The 17,152-nt window shown below is 41.0% G+C and overlaps 1 protein-coding gene across 4 annotated transcripts in view; it reads left to right on the top strand.

Annotated features, from left to right (window-relative positions):
• Positions 1 to 17,152, top strand: part of GPR107 (G protein-coupled receptor 107) — a 75,663-nt gene that overhangs the window by 20,790 nt on the left and 37,721 nt on the right. For all 4 annotated transcript variants that reach the window (XM_004423577.3, XM_087418920.1, XM_087418921.1 and 1 more), the window contains exons 2-9: positions 4,889 to 5,011; positions 5,245 to 5,295; positions 5,545 to 5,624; positions 6,646 to 6,785; positions 8,610 to 8,647; positions 10,302 to 10,358; positions 13,793 to 13,903; positions 14,259 to 14,392. In XM_004423577.3, the coding sequence (XP_004423634.1) occupies positions 4,889 to 5,011; positions 5,245 to 5,295; positions 5,545 to 5,624; positions 6,646 to 6,785; positions 8,610 to 8,647; positions 10,302 to 10,358; positions 13,793 to 13,903; positions 14,259 to 14,392 (734 nt within the window). The remainder of the gene's footprint in view (positions 1 to 4,888; positions 5,012 to 5,244; positions 5,296 to 5,544; positions 5,625 to 6,645; positions 6,786 to 8,609; positions 8,648 to 10,301; positions 10,359 to 13,792; positions 13,904 to 14,258; positions 14,393 to 17,152) is intronic.

The raw sequence follows: 17,152 nt of genomic DNA, 5'->3' as shown, positions 1-17,152 counted from the left end.
TCTGTGTATTTTGGATATTAACCTCTTATCAGATATATGGTTTGCAAATATTTTTTCTCATTCCATAGATTATCCCTTCACTCTGTTGATTGTTTCCTTTGCTGTTCACAAGCTTTTTAGTTTGATGCAATCTTGTTTGTCTTTTTGCTTTTGTTGCCTGGGCTTTTGGTTTCTATGCAGAAAATCATTGCCCAGACCAGTGTCAAGAAGCTTTTTTCCTATGTTTTCTTCTGGTAGTTTTACAGTTTCAGATCTTACGTTTAAGTCTTTAATCCATTTTGAGTTGATTTTTGTATATGGTGTGAGATAGAGTCCAGTTTCCTTCTCCTACATGCGGATGTCCAGTTTTCCCAGCACCATTTGTTGAAGAGACTGTCCTTTCCCCATTTTGTGTTCTTGGCACCCTTGTCGAAGATCAGTTGACCGTAAATGTGTGGATTTATTTCTGGGCCCTCTATTCTGTTCTATTGGTATATATCTGTTCTTATGCCAGTACCATACTGCTTTGGTTACTGTAGCTTTGTAATATGTTTTGAAATCAGGCAATGTGATGCCTCCAGCTTCGTTCTTCTTACTCAAGATTGCTTTGGCTGTTTGGGGTTTTTTGTGGTTCCATATGAATTTAGGATTGTTTTTTCTGTTCCTGTAAAAAATGCCATTGGAATTTTGATAGGCAGTACATGGAATCTATAGATCACTTTGGATAGTATGGACATTTTAACAATATTAATTCTTTCAATCCATGAGCACAGGTTATCTTTTCATTTATTTGTATCTTCAATTTCTTTCATCAGTGTGTTTGTAATTTTCGGTGTGTAGATCTTTCACCTCCTTGGTTAGATTTATTCCTAAGTATTTTATTGTTTTTGTTTTGTTTTGTTTTTTTGGTGAGGAAGATTATCCCTGAACTAACGTCTGTTGCCAATCCTCCTCTTTTTGCTTGAGGAAGATTGTCACTGAGCTAACATCTGTGCCAGTCTTCCTCTACTTTATATATGGGATACGGCTGCAGCATGGCTGATGAGCAGTGTGTAGGTGCGTGCCTGGGATCTGAACCCGTGAACCCCGGGCCACCGAAGCAGAGCACACGAACTTAACCACTACATCACGGGGCCAGCCCCAGTATTTTATTGTTTTTGATTCTAATGTAAATGGGATTTTTTAAAATTTCTCTTTCAGATATTTTGTTGTTAGTGTATAGAAATGCCACTGATTTTTGTATGTTGATTTTCATATCCTGCAAACTTAACTCAGTTCATTTGTTCTAACAGTTTTTTAGTGGAGTCTTTAGTATTTTTCTATAGGTAAGATCATGTCATGTACAAACAGAGACATTTTTACTTCTTCCTTTCCGATTTGAATGCCTCTTATTTCTTTTTCTTGTCTAATTGCACTGGCTAGAACTTCCAGTACTGTGTTGAATAGGAGTGATGAGAGTGGGCATCCTTGTCTTGTTCATGATCTTAGAGGAAAAACTTTCAGCTTTTCACTGTTCAGTATGATGTTAGCTGTGGGCTTGTCATATTTGGCCTGTATTGTGTTGAGGTACATTCCTCCTATACCTAATTTGTTGAGAGTCTTTATCATGAAAGGATGTTGTATTTTGTCAGATGCTTTTTCTGCATTTATTGAGATGATCATAGGATTTTTTCCTTCATTTTGTTAATGTGGTGTATCACATTTATTGATTTGCATATGTTGAACCATCCTTGCATCCCAGGGATAAATCCCACTTGATTGTGGTGTATGATCTTTTAATGTGCTGTTGAATTCGATTTGCTAGTATTTTGTTGAGGATATTTGCATCTTTGTTCATTGGGGATATTGGCCTGTAATTGTCTTTTCTTATAGTGTCCTTATCTGGCTTTGGTATCAGGATAATACTGGCCTTATAAAATGAATTTGGAAGTGTTCCCTCCTCTTCAATTTTTTGGAAGAGTTTGAGAAGGATTGTCAATAACTTTTCCTTAACTGATTGCTGATTCAGTCTCCTTTCTCGTTATTGGTCTGTTCATATTTTCTGTTTCTTCATGATTCAGTCTTGGTAGGTTGTATGTTTCTAGGAATTTGTCCATTTCTTCTAGGTTATCCAGCTTGCATTTCATATTATGTCATGATCATTTTCCCATATTAGGGGACAGAGTATGAAAATGGCTTTCATACTCTGTGTTGATATCTCAGCTTTACCACTTACGGTCAGCCTGGCCTTGGGTAGTTCATTTCACCTCTGAATTTGTGTCTTCATCCCTATCATGGGGATACTACTCGTAATCACACTGGGCTGAGTGAGGCTTAGATATCATAGGAAAGCCCTTGGCACATAACCTGGTTCTTGGTAAGTGCTGAAAACATGGAGTTGTGATGCTGTTATGATTGTTTAAAATATTCCTCAAAAACGTGTTTTTAATGACATTGTATTATCAAGTGAAATAATATATAAAAATCAGAAAAAACAATAAAGGAATGTACTGTTTATATGGAAAAAAATAACTGTTATAAGGTTGCAGTTGAAACACTTTGGAAAATGTTTCCAAAAAAGACTAGAAAATATCCATTGTGGTGGACTAAATGACTACAAAAAGTGCTTAACAGGCTTTCATTTTGCTACATGGCATCTAAATGCTGGATAAATTTGAACAGACATACTTTTAAAATTTCAACTTTATTAAGTATAATATATATGCTAAAAAAAATACTCATTGTAAGCATGTAACGCAATGAATTTCCACTATGTAAACACACTTGTGCAACCAGCAAACAGAAGGTTGCTAAGCACTTTGAGAAGCTCCTTAAGGTCCCACTCCCCCAAGTGACTGGAAATCTCTCCCTCCCAAGAGTAATCCCGGTCCTGACCTCTATCGCTGTAGATTATTTCCCCCCTGCATTTGAATTTGTTATACCTATGGCGAATATGAATTCTTTGCTCAGTATTATGTCTGTGAGATTCATCCAGGTTGTTGCGTGTGGCAGGAGTTTGTTCATTTTCCTTCATTCTTTCTCGCAGCCCTTCTCATCCGGGGATTCTGCCAGGGTTAAGCCCTGGTGTCCCAAAGCATCCATCATATGTAGCTGAGTTCATTTCTCTCCTGTGCATGTAGGATGGTAGTAGCCTCGTGACACTTTTGAAAGAACTGAGACAATAGTCCCTCAGATCATGTTCTGTAGAGGTTAATCTATCGTAGAACCCGGGAAAGGCTGTGAGTCTTAGCTTTTTGGGCTTTTTTGGTCTAGCAGCTCTCCAGTGCCTTCTAACAGATGACTTCTGTTATCGTATCTGCTTTTCTCGTTCCCCCGGGGATGCTGGTTTGCTGCAAGCTGCTCCATCCCACCAGGAAGTGGAAGTCCAGCAAACGGCTTTAAATGCAGAGCTGGGCTCTTAGGGAATTAAGGGAGATTCCCAGGGGCCAAAAGAAGGGAAGGGAGGGAAGAGGAAGGACCTGAAACCCCAGTGGGTGAAAACACGAGCTCCGGTTGCCCTGAGGCATGGCAGGAACTTGGATGGGGCCTGTAACGTAGGCCTCTCGGAGAGCTGTAGTCCTTGAATGCAAGAGTGCGGTGGGAAATAAAACCCTCCTGATGGTGATACATGTGTGTTTTAGCTGTGTGGGGGAATGCAGCTTATGATTTTTCTCCTGAAGATCTGATCCACTGCCTCTCCTCGTAGGCCCTTGGCGTTTGCAATTAGGCTACCTCTGCTGTCCAGGAGATCCAGGTCTAGAAATAAAAAATTGCCACTCACACAGAGAAACAAGCTGCTGGGAAAGGCAGCAGAGGCAAGAGCAGAGTTAGACACCCCCCAGAGCACCTCAGCGCGTTGTAAAATAGCTATACTTAAAATGGAAAGAAACAGAGGACGAAAGTTTAAAATATGAGCCAGAAACAAACACTAGCAAAAATGACCGTTCAGATTTAAGGAACAACCAAATGCGAATTTTAGAAAAGTCCTTGGCATAGTGCCTTGCATTTAGGAGCCAATAACTGTTGGCTTATTGCAGACTTACTGAGGTGCTCTGATTTAGGCAAATAGTTCTCAATATAAAACTCTTGACATAAAACTCTTGACTTTACACAATATGAAGTGTCTTTGTGGAATCTCAGTTTTAGAAGTATTCACTAATACCGTTGTTCTGTTGGCCTTAAAATTTGTTGGCTTTGTTGAGACTGGAATCAGAACTTTGAGACAGTTTTAAGCAGGTGTGAGAGGCATATGCCCATGTGGTGCAGGTTCAGCAGACCTCAGGATGTCCTGTGTCCAGAAGATCCTCTCTCCACCTGGCTGGTTCCTGGGAGTCCTTTTGCATAAGGCTTTGTTTCCTGAAAACCCATCATATATAACATCATTTTTAGATGCAAATGAACCTATGTAAAAAATTGAATTATAGGTTAGAAAAGTAATGTGCGGGTATCCTTGGTCATCCTGCAGTGGGAGGAGTCAGTTACACAAAACACATAAGCAAGTTTCTCTAAATGGGTGTGTTCTTGGAGCAGCTTTGGCCACCCCCCTACCCCCCCAGTGTTTTGAGTGCCTGCTGGATGCCAGGCTTTGTACTAACAGGAAGGATGTGAGGATGACTAAAACATTGTTCCTCCTTCCCTGGGATTCACGTTAACAACTGACCACCGAGTCTACCCCCTGGACCCTTGGAATGAATTGAATCTGTTGTGCGCTTCGTTCTGCAAAACTGCTGATACCTCCTGAATTTCTGACGCGTTTTCTTCAGCTTTTGGAGCAAGATAAGGTAGCACAGCTGTATGTATTACTGAGCATGTGGAAACATTGGTTAGCTAGCAGGAAACTAGATACCATAGTTTTTCAAGCAACTGAATAGGTTAAGTAATCAAGTTAACTTCTCCATATTACTAATTCCACCACTGCACATTTTTTTAGGATGATGTGAGGCATAAGGTTCATCTGAACACCTTTGGATTCTTCAAGGACGGGTACATGGTGGTTAATGTCAGTAGCCTGTCAGTGAACAAGCCTGAAGGAGCCACAGACAAAGAACCAATTGTAAGTGCCTTCCAGGAGATCAAGGGCTTTGCCCTTTTCTGTTCCTTAGGGGAGAACTTCACCCCATACTTAAAGATCAAGTATCAGAATGTGCAGAAAATTAGACTTGTGTGCAGGCATCAGATAGTTTTACTTTTAACACTAAAGTTGTAATTCTTGAATAATTTTAGTAATTAGTGATGCTTCTTACAAAATGAATGCTAAGAAAACCAAACTCTTTTTACCCCTCTTAGATTGGATTCAGCCTGGACCGTACAAAGAATGATGGATTTTCTTCTTACCTGGTGAGCGTTAAATGCCTGACCTGATCACTCCCTTCACTTGAGTCCAAGACACTGAGTGGGAACAGCCTGCTTCTCTCAGCATTGCTCTCTTGAGGTGGTGGCCGCTCTAACTTCCAGGTGTTTCTGAGCACCCACAGTTGTGTTTGGAATGGAGTTTGGGCCACGTATTTGCCTTGTTCCTGAAAGCTTTTTGTTCTTGTTCTAGTGTGAATGAATAAGATGATGTACATTTGGGTCTTCCTTTCTCAGGATGAAGATATGCACTACTGTATTTTAAGGAAACAGGTTGTCTCTGTCACCCTTCTAATCCTAAACATCCCCGGAAGTGAGTAAGTAATTCCAGTGTTCCTTCACTGCCATCCTAGAGCGGAGTGAGAGGGAATTTCGTGGTTGAGCTCATTTATTGAGTGTCTGCCATGTGCCAAATACTGTGCTGAGTGCTGGAGATTAAAACCAAGATGAGGGAGACAGAGCTCCTTTCCTTGAGGAGCTTAAAGACTAATGAGAGAGACAGAACAGCAATATAAATGGTTACATCAAAAGAGAAAGAGTAAGGCAGAGAAACTGGGGAATTGTGGAAGAGAAGGGAAGGCTTCAGTAAGTGTTGGCCCAACCAGCCTTCTCATGAATAGACTTTACCAGATGAATGAGAAAGGTAGAGAATTTCAGGCCAAGGGAACATTCTGTGTAAAGGCAGAGTAGCATGAAGTAGGCTGGTGTGTTCAGTGAAGTGAGTTCATTATTCACATGCAGCTGAGGGAAAGGGGGGAAGGCTTCTCCCAGCCAGGATTGGAAGTGCTTCCCTTCGGCTTGATTGTGTCAGCGAGGGCACGTGTCCACTCAGGCGTGGAAACTCCGTGGCCCCTCCTCAGGCAGGACAGGCTGAACAAAATTGGGGTCTGTTGAGAAGGGAGGAAGCGAATATTAGGCAGGCTGCTAGTAGTGCCCACTGCCCCTCACATGTTCCCCTGGACTTCACTTTAACACCTGATTGGTTTTTATGTCTTGTTCCATTTCCCTTGTGTGCCAATTTGTTGTGCACATTACAGATACTTAGGGGGAGAATATCTTCATCAGAATCATGTGGTTGCTAAGAACTTATGCTTTAGAGTGAGACTGTCTGGGTCCTTGCCCAGCCACTTACTAGCTTACTACTCTTGGGCAAGTTCTGTAACGTTTCTGAGCCTCCATTTCAGCATCTGTAAACTGCACATAATAGAATCTCCGTCATAAGACGTCGTAACGACTACGTGAGATGATGGATTTAGAGCTTGCAACAATGCCTAACACAGAACACTTCAATGGCCACAAGCATTACTTTGAACTTTTTTCCTTCTTATTCGAATATAGAGTGACAGTAAGATCTCCACCAGAAGCTGGTACCCAGTTACCAAAGATCATCTTTGGCAAGGGTGAGAAAGTCCTTGGTCAGAGCCAGGAGCCTGGTGTTCACCCTGTCTCAGCAGGCAACCAGACTCAGAAAAAACAAGGTAAACTGGCAAGTGGAAACCAGCATTTTCTTCACTACCCTGCTGTGTTGATTCTTTTTTGTTCCTAAGTAAAAACAAAGATGATCTTAGCATTATTTTATTTCGGAGGTTATGCGAAAATATATAACCGTTAAAGAAAAATGTGGGAATTATGGAGGAGATGGAAAAAGAACAGTAATTTCTCCTTACTTCCAGTGTTGGAAGTTTAGTAATCCATGTTTCCTTCTAAGCTTGTTTCCTAAGTCTAGAACATTTGATTTTTAAAATTCAGTCATGTTTATAATTTTAAAGCATCCCCATTCGCTTAACTTTAAGATACTTCATACTCATCAGATATCCCATTAAATGGATACTGTAACTTGCTCAACCTTTCCCCTTAAAGAGACGTAATTCCATTTTGATGCTATTATAAATACTGCTTTGTTGGACTTCTTTATTTGTAGAATGTTTTTCATGTGTATAGAACTTTCTTTAAGATGGTTTCCCAGAAATAGAATATCTGGTTCATAGGATATTAATACTTTTGAGAATATATCTGATACATATTTTCATTTTCTTTCCAAATGAGTTGAGTGAATTTCTATTTCTGTTGGAAAACATGTAGGAATAGTGCCTACATCACCATGTCCTAGCCAATAGTGGGTTTTTGGGATTTTTTTCCTTAAATCCTAAAGGGAAAGGCAAAAAGGTAGTCTTCTGTTTGTATTCACTCGTATTACTGAGGCTGCACTTTTTCCCCATACGTTGATTAACCAATTTATGTTTATCACCTCTTTTATTAACTCAGGTTTGTCTACTAATTTATATGAGTTCTTTAAAGATAATTTACTATTTATTGTATTATTTACACATTTTTTTCTGTTTGTCAAAACTCTAACCCAAATTAAAAGACGTAGAGAAATATTACATTTGTGTGATGGTGTAGTTTAAAGTCTGTGCACCGTCTCCTTGTCCAGGTTCCTCATGCTCACATAACCATCCCCTGGGTGGAAAATACATTCTCTGTCACTTAACGACAGGGATATGTTCTAAGAAATGCATCGTTAGGCGATTTCATTGTTGTGCGAACATCATAGAGTGTACTTACACAAACCTAGATGGTATAGCCTACTGCACACCTAGGCTACGTGGTACTAATCTTATGGGACCACCGTTGTATATGTGGTCCGTCGTTGACTGAAATGTCATTATGTGGCGCATGACTGTATTCTTTTCCATCTTTTTATTCTGAAACTCTGTCCCTTCCTCCAGGGAGCTTGAAATCCTGTCTTTCTCATGAAAGAGTGAGAAAGTATCTTAAGAAAGATGAAGAGTATCTTAAGTAAAAATAAGGCACAGATGCCCTCTCTGTTCCTTAAAAGAAGCCATTACAGTCTTAATGTTCCTTGCTATGGAAAAATGTGCATTATGCTAATGATATTTGCTATTAATTTTTCTGTGTGTTAATAAGTCTCATATATATATATTTTAAATAATGGTCTGTTTTCAAATATAGTTACTTAGAAAATAAGGAAAGTCACTCCATGTGGCATCTCCAGCAATAACATACACTGCCTTATTCGGAGATGAATTCCTCTGTTGGTACCAAATATCATTTTAAAATCGCATTTATAATATAACAAATTCCAATTTGCCGCTTCTGCAGCTCAGGATTATTTGGGTTCTGAGGAGATGACAGTTCACAAGATAGCGTATGGCCTCGCCTTTTTGTTTGTTTCTTTGAATTCTTTGATATTAGACAAGCTAGAGTCTCATGAAATGATATTGTAATGTACATATGAGCTGAATCTTGTGATAATATCTTTTAAATGTTTCTGTTTCTAGACAGTGGAAAGTCTAAAAGAAGTACAGTGGATTCAAAGGTAAGAACTAACCAGCCACTTGTGCTCAGCTTTCCTGGATATATGTGTATATATGTGTCTGTGTATATGTGTGCGTCTGTGAATGTGTTTATATACATATGTATATATAGGTACACACACATATGTATACATATGCATATACATGCCTAATCTGCAGGGAGTGGCCTTCTGTTCGGGGAGATAACATTGACACTGAAACAACTTCAAAGTAAAATTCAGTGCTGAGTTGTACAGCACTTATGTGACAGAGGGTGAGATAGTGAGAGGAGAGGGAAGTGAGCGTCTGGAGAGCCCTCTGGAAGGAGGTGTCACCAGGGCCTGAAATGCGGTGGGTTTATTTGGGGAAGAGGAGGCGAAGGGAGGGGATGAAGACTGTCATGAGCAAAGACTGGAAGTGGACATGAGCATGACAAATGCTGGCCACTGGCCTGTTTGAAGTAAAAGGTACATATTTGGGAGTAGAGAGAGGGATCTTAGATAGTATAGGGCCAGAAATTTGAAGGTATTGATGCGTAGAAATAGGAAGTCACCGTGTGTTCTTGATCAGGAAGGAACGTGACACATATGGTGTCTAGAGAAGATCATCGTTCTGAACGTAATATGCAGAGTAGCCTTGGAGAGGAAGATAGTGAAATTAGGGGGACCAGGAGGGACGCTGTTGTGATAATACAGGTTTAGGTTGAGGAGGATCTGAGCTAGAGGAGAGCCTTGGAATGTGACATAAGGGACCAGTCTGGGAGGCACTTGGGGGTGGTGGGCAGGTAAGCGAAGAGGTCAATGTGTTTTTGCAGAGGGGTAGGTAGGTAGTAGAAATAGCAGGGGGAAACTCTGGGAAAGTTTGCCTTTGGGATATCTTGATTTTTCATTGATGGGGCATCCAAATGGTGGTATTTTATTTTATTTTGTTGTAACAGCTTTACTGAAATATAATTGACAGACAATAAACTGCACATATTTAAAATGACAATTTGATAAGCTTTGATGTGTACATTTGTGAAACCACCACCACAATCAAGATAGTGAACATCCATCACCCCAGAAGTTTCTCCTGCCCCTTGGTCATCCATTTGTCTCCAGGCAACCACTGATCTATCACTATAGATTGGTTTTATAGAAATTTATATAAATGAATTATGCAGTATGTGCTCTTTTTTGTCTTCTTTCATTCAGCATAATTATTTTGAGTTCATCCATGTTGTTGCATGTATCAATAGTTCATTCCTTTCATTACTTAGTATCAGTCCATTGTACCAATGGCGACGTGTTGATCATTTGAGATCGGGAATGGAGTCCAGGTGGGGCGTTGGGGTGTGACCTGGATGGGCATCCTTAGTCTTGCTGGAGCTTTAAGAGTAGAGAAGTGCTCCAGCAGGAGGACTGGGGTGGGGAGGGCAGGGCATAGGGGGTTACTGCAGAGGCAGAAGAGACAGCAGAGGAAAGGAAATGGGTGAGGAGGAATTACCATTCTCTGTGAAAGGGGATTTTAAACATCTTTAAAAGATAGTGAATTTTATTTTCAGAGAGCTTTTGAAGGTCAGCAAATTTAGAGTTTAAGAAGAAACTTAAGAAGAAATATGTTTTGGGTTTTTAACATTTTTATTAGCATACTTTTTCTGCCAGTATCTTCCTAAAACAGGATGTTATGTCTTTTTAGGTAACAGGAGAGAAATCCTTTTCTATTCATAATAACAATGGAGCAGTTTCATTTCAGGTATGTATTCTCTTTGAGTAAAGCTTCATAGAATTTATCTCTACCATGTAAAAGGGTGAATTTTTTAAGGGAGTTTGAATTTAGGAATAATTTAAGCATGCTATATGTCAGTCACTTGAAGATGGTAGCTCTCTCCATAACAGACGGAAAGGTGGATATTGTGACCTACCACATATCAAATTATAAGCCTCTGAGAATGAATAGCTTCGTGAATGTCCAGTGTAAGTGACAAGGCCCAGATTCCAACCCAGTTCTGCCTGGCTGCGCACAACTCAGCATCTCTGAGTCCCATCCTGCCTCCCATTCAGAGTGCGCCGGAAGCACAGAATTCTATGCCTGAAAGGACCACTGGCAATCACTTAGGGTGATGATGTCATTTTAGAGATGAGTTCACTGAGACTCAGAGGCCTTGAGTGACCTGCTCGGCTGTGACCGTTATTAACTGCACATGAGTGCCTGTGGCGGCATCACAGCCTATGTGCAGGGTAGGACATGGGACTGGATCTCGAAACCCACTTCCTAGCTGGTGACCTTGGACAATTCACTTAACTTCTGGACCTTGCTCTTTAATCACCTAAAAATGAAAAACGATGACACCTATCTCATAGGGTTGTTTTGAGTATCATTTTCTAAAAAATAAAAGTGGTTTGTAAAGTACTATACAAATAATCTTTTATCATTGATTTGTAAGAATCACTGCCTCTTTTCTAACCAGTTTTCATTAATTGAGTTCTAATTTGCTTAGAGTGAAATGCACAGGTCTAAAGTATTCAGTTTGATCAGTTTTGATAAATGCATGCACCCATATTTTCCCCTATCAAGATTCTCTGTATTTTTATCACCTCAGAAAGTCCCCCAGCCCTGCATCCACTGTTCTAATTTCTTTCACCATAGATTATTTTGCCTATCTTTGAATTTTTATATGTTATTTAAGTTTAGTAAGCATCAGTATTAATAGCTAACTGAGAGCTTACGGGGTGCTCCTTTGCTCTGAACCCTCAACAGCTTCCCATCTGTCTCAGAGTAAAAGCCCCCGTCTTCTCCCTGGTCTCCAAGCCCACGTGGTCTGGCTGCTGTCATCTCTTGGACCTCCGCTCCTGTTTCCCCCCCGTTGCTCACTCCGCTGCAGCCGCACCGGCCACCTTACTGCTCCTAGAAAAGATCAGGCCTTAGGCTCTGCTGTGGCTGTACCCACGGGCAGGAGTGCTTGTTCCTCAGAATCCACGTGATTAATTTCTTCCTCCTTCAAGTCTTTGCTCAAATGTCACCTTCTCAACAAAGCTTCCTCCAAGCGCCCTATTTTAAATGCAGCCTACACCCCCCTCCCCCCACCGCTCTGTTTTTTCCCTCAGCGCTTCTTCTTTCCATGCTGTATACTGTACTTACTTATTATGTTTATTGTCCATCTCTCCCTTTGGAAGGTAACCGTAAGGGCAGGGATTTTTGTCTGTTTTATTACTGATGTGTATGAAATTCCTAATCTTGCTCCTGGCCCACAGCAGGCTCTCCATGTGTAATTATGGAGATGAAAGGATGAATGCCAGGCACTGTGCTAAGTACTTATATGTTATCATTACCTCAGTTCGTCCTCCCAACAACTCTATGAAGTAGGTACTGTTATTATTCCCCGTTTACAGATGAGGAAACTGAGGCTCAGAGACGTTAAGTAACTTGCCTAAGGGGAGGATTCAAACCCAGGTTTGTCTGACTCCAAGGCCCATGTCTTTAACCACTTTGCTTTACTACCTCCTTAAGAAAATATGAAAGGTACTTTTCTGTCTTCTTTCCCTCACTTTAAAAAGCTTGTTAATAAAACAAGTTTTTTGAATGTTTTTCAAAAAGCCTTTTTTAAAGAAACCACAAAAGGAAAGCGTTATAGGCTGTACACGTTTGTCAGTTACTGGTGCTTTGTGTCAGGGTGAGTGTGGAGGGGAGAGCAACGTACGTGAGATTAAGAACATTGGTTGAAATAGCTAGTTTGTGGGGTTCCTGGGATGCATAAAACAGGCAGTGGACGGACAGCTTGCCTTTTCTCTGGCTTCCCCTCCTCGTAAAGAAGTCAGTAGGCGACTCCTTATTGTTCTGTGACCCAAGATCTGCCCTGTTTTGAACAGTGCGGTCATTCTGAGCTTTTCTGCCCCATCCTCAGAGTAGGGGTGATAATTCATCTCTCTAAGGTAGGAAAGGGACTGTCAGGGCTTATTCCAACTCTAAAATTGACACTTTTGCTTTATTTTCTTTTGGATTTTGTCTTTAAAGGTCAGGTGCCTACTCTGATGTACCGTGATGACTCTATTGATTTTTTTTTTTTTTTTAGTATTTCTTAGAAACATCATATGAGTCTTACTTTTGGAACTAAAAGTTACTAATATGTTCAGAAAAGTTTTCTTTTTCTCGCTGCCCTGCATGGACCAAAATATGTGCTCTCACATTTGAGACATGGTATAACAGACTGATAATTTCAGTGTGAATATTCTTGGTCCTTTATTTCCATCTTCTTGTCAGTTATCTCTTTTTTCCCCATCCTTTTTAATTATGGCATATAGTATACATACAGAAGAGTGTATAGGACTTACGTTGAGTACAAATAATTATAATCACCTTTGTAACCGTCGTCTGGGACAAGAACTAGAACGGTGCTAGCACCCCAGAAACCTGTGTGTCCCTCACATCCCTTCCCCACTCTAGAGTAACCCCCGTCATGAAGAATGTTATCATAATCATTTCCTCACTTTTCTTTATATTTACCATCTATACATGTAGCCCTAAACAATATATTTTAGGCTTATAGTACAGTGTTCTCTAGAATTGACCAAGGAGTCACATTCTGTGAACTTACATATATAATGTCTTTTGATTGACATTAAACTTAATTTGAACACATGAAATATATGAAAAACATAGAAAAATGTTTAAATTTAGAAAATGTGGCCTCTATTACTATTGTCTAAAACCATAGGTATAAATTTTGATGAGGGAATATTGGTCCATTACCTTTTCAGGTATCAGAGGAACCTCCTTTATTTTTAGGAGTATTTTTTTTTCTAAAAAGCAAAATCATGTTGTCTTGAAAACTAGATAACTGCATCCTAGGTTATCTCTGCAGACTTCTACAAAAACGCATCAGTGACGGATAAATACACGATAGAGCAAGTATAGTAAAATGTTAATTGTAGAATCTAGGTAGTGGGTATATAGGTATTCACTGTGTAGTTCTGTCAACTTTTCTGTTAGCTTGAAAATTGTTGTAACAAAATATTGGGAGGGAATCATAGAATAAGAAAATATCTGTTTAAACTCTGCTCTGGGAGAATTTTATTAATTTAAGTAGTCTGTATTTTCTTCTGTCCATAGCATTCATGATTTATTTCTAAGATTTAAACATTTAGCTGAGGATTTGAGTACCCTTAAATTTTTTTCTTCTTCATTTTCAGTTTTTCTTTAACATCAGCACTGATGACCAAGAAGGCCTCTACAGTCTTTATTTTCATAAATGCCTTGGAAAAGAAACTCAGACTACTGACAAGTTTTCCTTCAGCCTTGATGTGAGTACCATATGGAAACTGTTCCACGTGGATTTTGTCAGCCATGTAAAATGTGAGACATTTATTTCTCTATAAGAATAGGTTTTAAGAACACTTAAGCAGAGTAAGAGAAAAATGTGGCCAGAATAACGTCTTTGCCAGTGGGCAGGATGCTTCAGCAGAAGATTCATAAATAAGAAAATATAAAGCAATTTAGGATGTGTTCACACTTCAACCTGTGTGTTAAGAATGTGGTTTTTATCTGCTGGTACTCACTTTCTTAAGCTTAAATGAAACAGCTAAGATTATATCCGAGTTGCTGAATATGGGATGATGTGTTCCTGAAAAGTGAAAATTAATTTCATGTTGGTTTCAGATTGAGATCACAGAGAAGAATCCTGACAGCTACCTCTCAGCAGGAGAAATTCCTCTCCCTAAATTATACATTTCTATGGCCTTTTTCTTTTTCCTTTCTGGGACCGTCTGGATTCACATCCTTCGAAAACGACGGTAAATTAATACTTCCTTGAACCCTTCAACTTAGAGTGTGTTGGGATTTGTGTCATTTCACCTTTTGCTGGCTTCTGGACCTGGAAGGAATTGGCACTAGCAGTCTTGTTCTCTTCAACGGGCATCTTCCCCGGAACAGGGAGACTACGCAGGAGCCTTGCAGCGTGGGAGGCCTTTGCATGCCTTGGTGTTTGTTTACTTCCCATTGCTTTGTTTAGAAAGCAAATCCAAATATTTCGGTAATGAACAAGCAAAATAAAATGTATAAGCAAAGCGTTTCCATAGCGAAGGCACTGCAGTCCAGAACGCAGGGTGAACACGCTGGTCCCATTCAGGGACTGTTTGTTGTTTTTTTTTTTTTGTGAGGAAGATCAGCCCCGAGCTAACATCCGTGCTAATCCTCCTCTTTTTGCTGAGGAAGACCGGCTCTGAGCTAGCATCTATTGCCAGTCCTCCTCCTTTTTTCCCCCAAAGCCCCAGTGGATAGTTCTACGTCATAGTTGCACATCCTTCTAGTTGCTGTATGTGGGACGCGGCCTCAGCATGGCTGGAGAAGCGGTGCGTCTGTGCGCGCCCGGGATCCGAACTCGGGCCGCCAGCAGTGGAGCACGCGCACTTAACCGCTAAGCCACGGGGCCGGAGCGGCTGTTTGTTCTTAAGAGGAGATGAGGGACAATGACCCACTGCCTGGGTGAGAGCATGGAGTTATTGCTTAGTACTGAAGTCCTCAGTTCAGAGGCCGGCTGGGGTAGATACTGACCTCCAGAGCCTTGCCACTGGGGAAGACCTCCTCAACGGCCACCTGCCTGCCTCTTGGCCTTTCTTCTGAAACCCCCGAGGCTTTAACTTCCTGGACTTGGTTCTTGAGGGGAGCAGCTGCACATGTGTAGAGCTAGTGTTTAATTTTGTCTCCTTCCCCCCAAAATTGAGAACGAAATATTAAATTTCATTTAAAGACCCCACATGAAGTATTTGTTAGAAGTATTTGTTAGAGTACATGGGGGTATGTGAATATGGTATTGTAATATGGATTAATTTAAAGTCATACAATAATGAAGCACCCCCAAATATCAAATACTTCTTTCTCTGGAGCATTGGGGCAGAAATTAAGACTTCTTTAATCCCTGGTGGCCTGATTGTCTTCTAGGGGAAATGCCCAGCTTGGGTATTGGGCTCTGCTGGGTGCAGTTGCTGGTTCCTGTTTGTTGTAATATCCTTTACACCCACCAGATGGAAAGAGCTTCTTGTTGACTTGTGAAGGACCGTACATAATCGTGTTTGGACTAAATGATCAGGCAGCCATTAATAAGAAAAAATGAGTCCTACGCATTTAGGCCACAAAAGGTGTTTTTGGTTGTTTTTTTAAAGAAAGTTTTGCTTTTGCCTTTTTTTTTTTTTTTAAAGATTTATTTATTTATTCCCCTCCCCCCCAAAACCCCAGTAGATAGTTGTATGTCATAGCTGCACAGCCTTCTAGTTGCTGTATGTGGGACGTGGCCTCAGCATGGCCGGAGAAGCAGTGCGTGCCCAGGATCTGAACCCGGGCCGCCAGCAGTAGAGTGCGCGCACTTAACCGCTAAGCCACGGAGCCAGCTCTGCTTTTGCCTTTATTAGAAGAGTAAGAACTAGGAGCAGACGCCTGATTTCAGGTGTGAACGAGGACGGTTACTGCCTGTGTGCCTGGCTTCACTCTAAGTCTGCTTTTCCTCGGCTACCAAACCAGGACAGTAATAATTTCCCTGCCTTCCTCTAAGAGCCTTAGATCCTTCGATTTGTATGTAATTACCCCAAAATACTGTGTATGAGAGGGCTTTGCAAATCAGAGTGCTATGCAAATATGAGGTCCATGCAAAACAGCTTACTGGCCAGGTGTTCAGTGGTGCTTTAATTTCCCTTTATTTACTGATGCAACAGTCCTTGTCACTGGTTCACGTACATATAATTGTGGCAATAATTTTAAATCTATGGTTAAGTGAGGCTGACCAACCTGGTACAACATGTTTGAACTCTCGTTGAAGTATAGTACACATGCAGAAATGTGTAATTTAAGCCCTCTGCCCATCCCCATGTTTTTCCGGGAGTCTTACAGCCAGTAGTGTTAGGTTGGAAGTTCGAGTCATGTAAAGGATGTGACTCCAAGGCTGCCAGTGCATTTCCGAGGCTCCTAGGCCCTCAGAGCTGGAAGGAACTGAAAGACCTTTGCCTGGTTTTATTGAGGCCTTGAGAGGGGAAGTGAGAGACATCGCTAGTGTCACCTGACAGAGCTGGCACTGGAACCCAGATCTGCTTGTGATGCATCTGTGGCTCCTCTCAACTCCAAGTTCTCTTGTGGGCCCCAGAGCATGGGGATGGGAATCCCGGGGATGTGGGAAGGGAATGAACAAGCAAAATAAAATGTATGGTTTTGGAGTACCCACTCTGCCCAGTCTGGCACTCGAGGTTGGTTAGTTTAGCGAATCTTGCAACAGCTCCTTGAGGTCATTGTTCCCCATTTTCAGAAGAGATTCCTGAGGCTTGGAAAGATTCAGGTCGTCAGGGTAGAGCCATTATTGGAGCCAGGTTGGTGTGGCTTCAGGGCCTGTGTTCTTTCCGTCACATCACTGCCCCAGCCGTGGGTGTTTTAACTTGGACTGCAAGTTGAGGTTGCTGGGGTGTGAGTGCGCACCACTCTTGACAGTGGGCAGTTCTGCACTGGCTAAATCTCGTTGCTGCTTAGGAGTGACAGACTACTCTGGCCTTGAGTTCCTTTTTGACCTTCAA

The sequence above is a fragment of the Ceratotherium simum genome, chromosome 29, assembly GCF_057802395.1.
Source record: "Ceratotherium simum simum isolate JZ-2026a chromosome 29, ASM5780239v1, whole genome shotgun sequence".
NCBI classification, from domain to species: Eukaryota; Metazoa; Chordata; class Mammalia; order Perissodactyla; family Rhinocerotidae; genus Ceratotherium; species Ceratotherium simum.
Note: the sequence above shows the minus strand (reverse complement) of the source record. Positions and strands in the feature narration are given on the sequence as shown.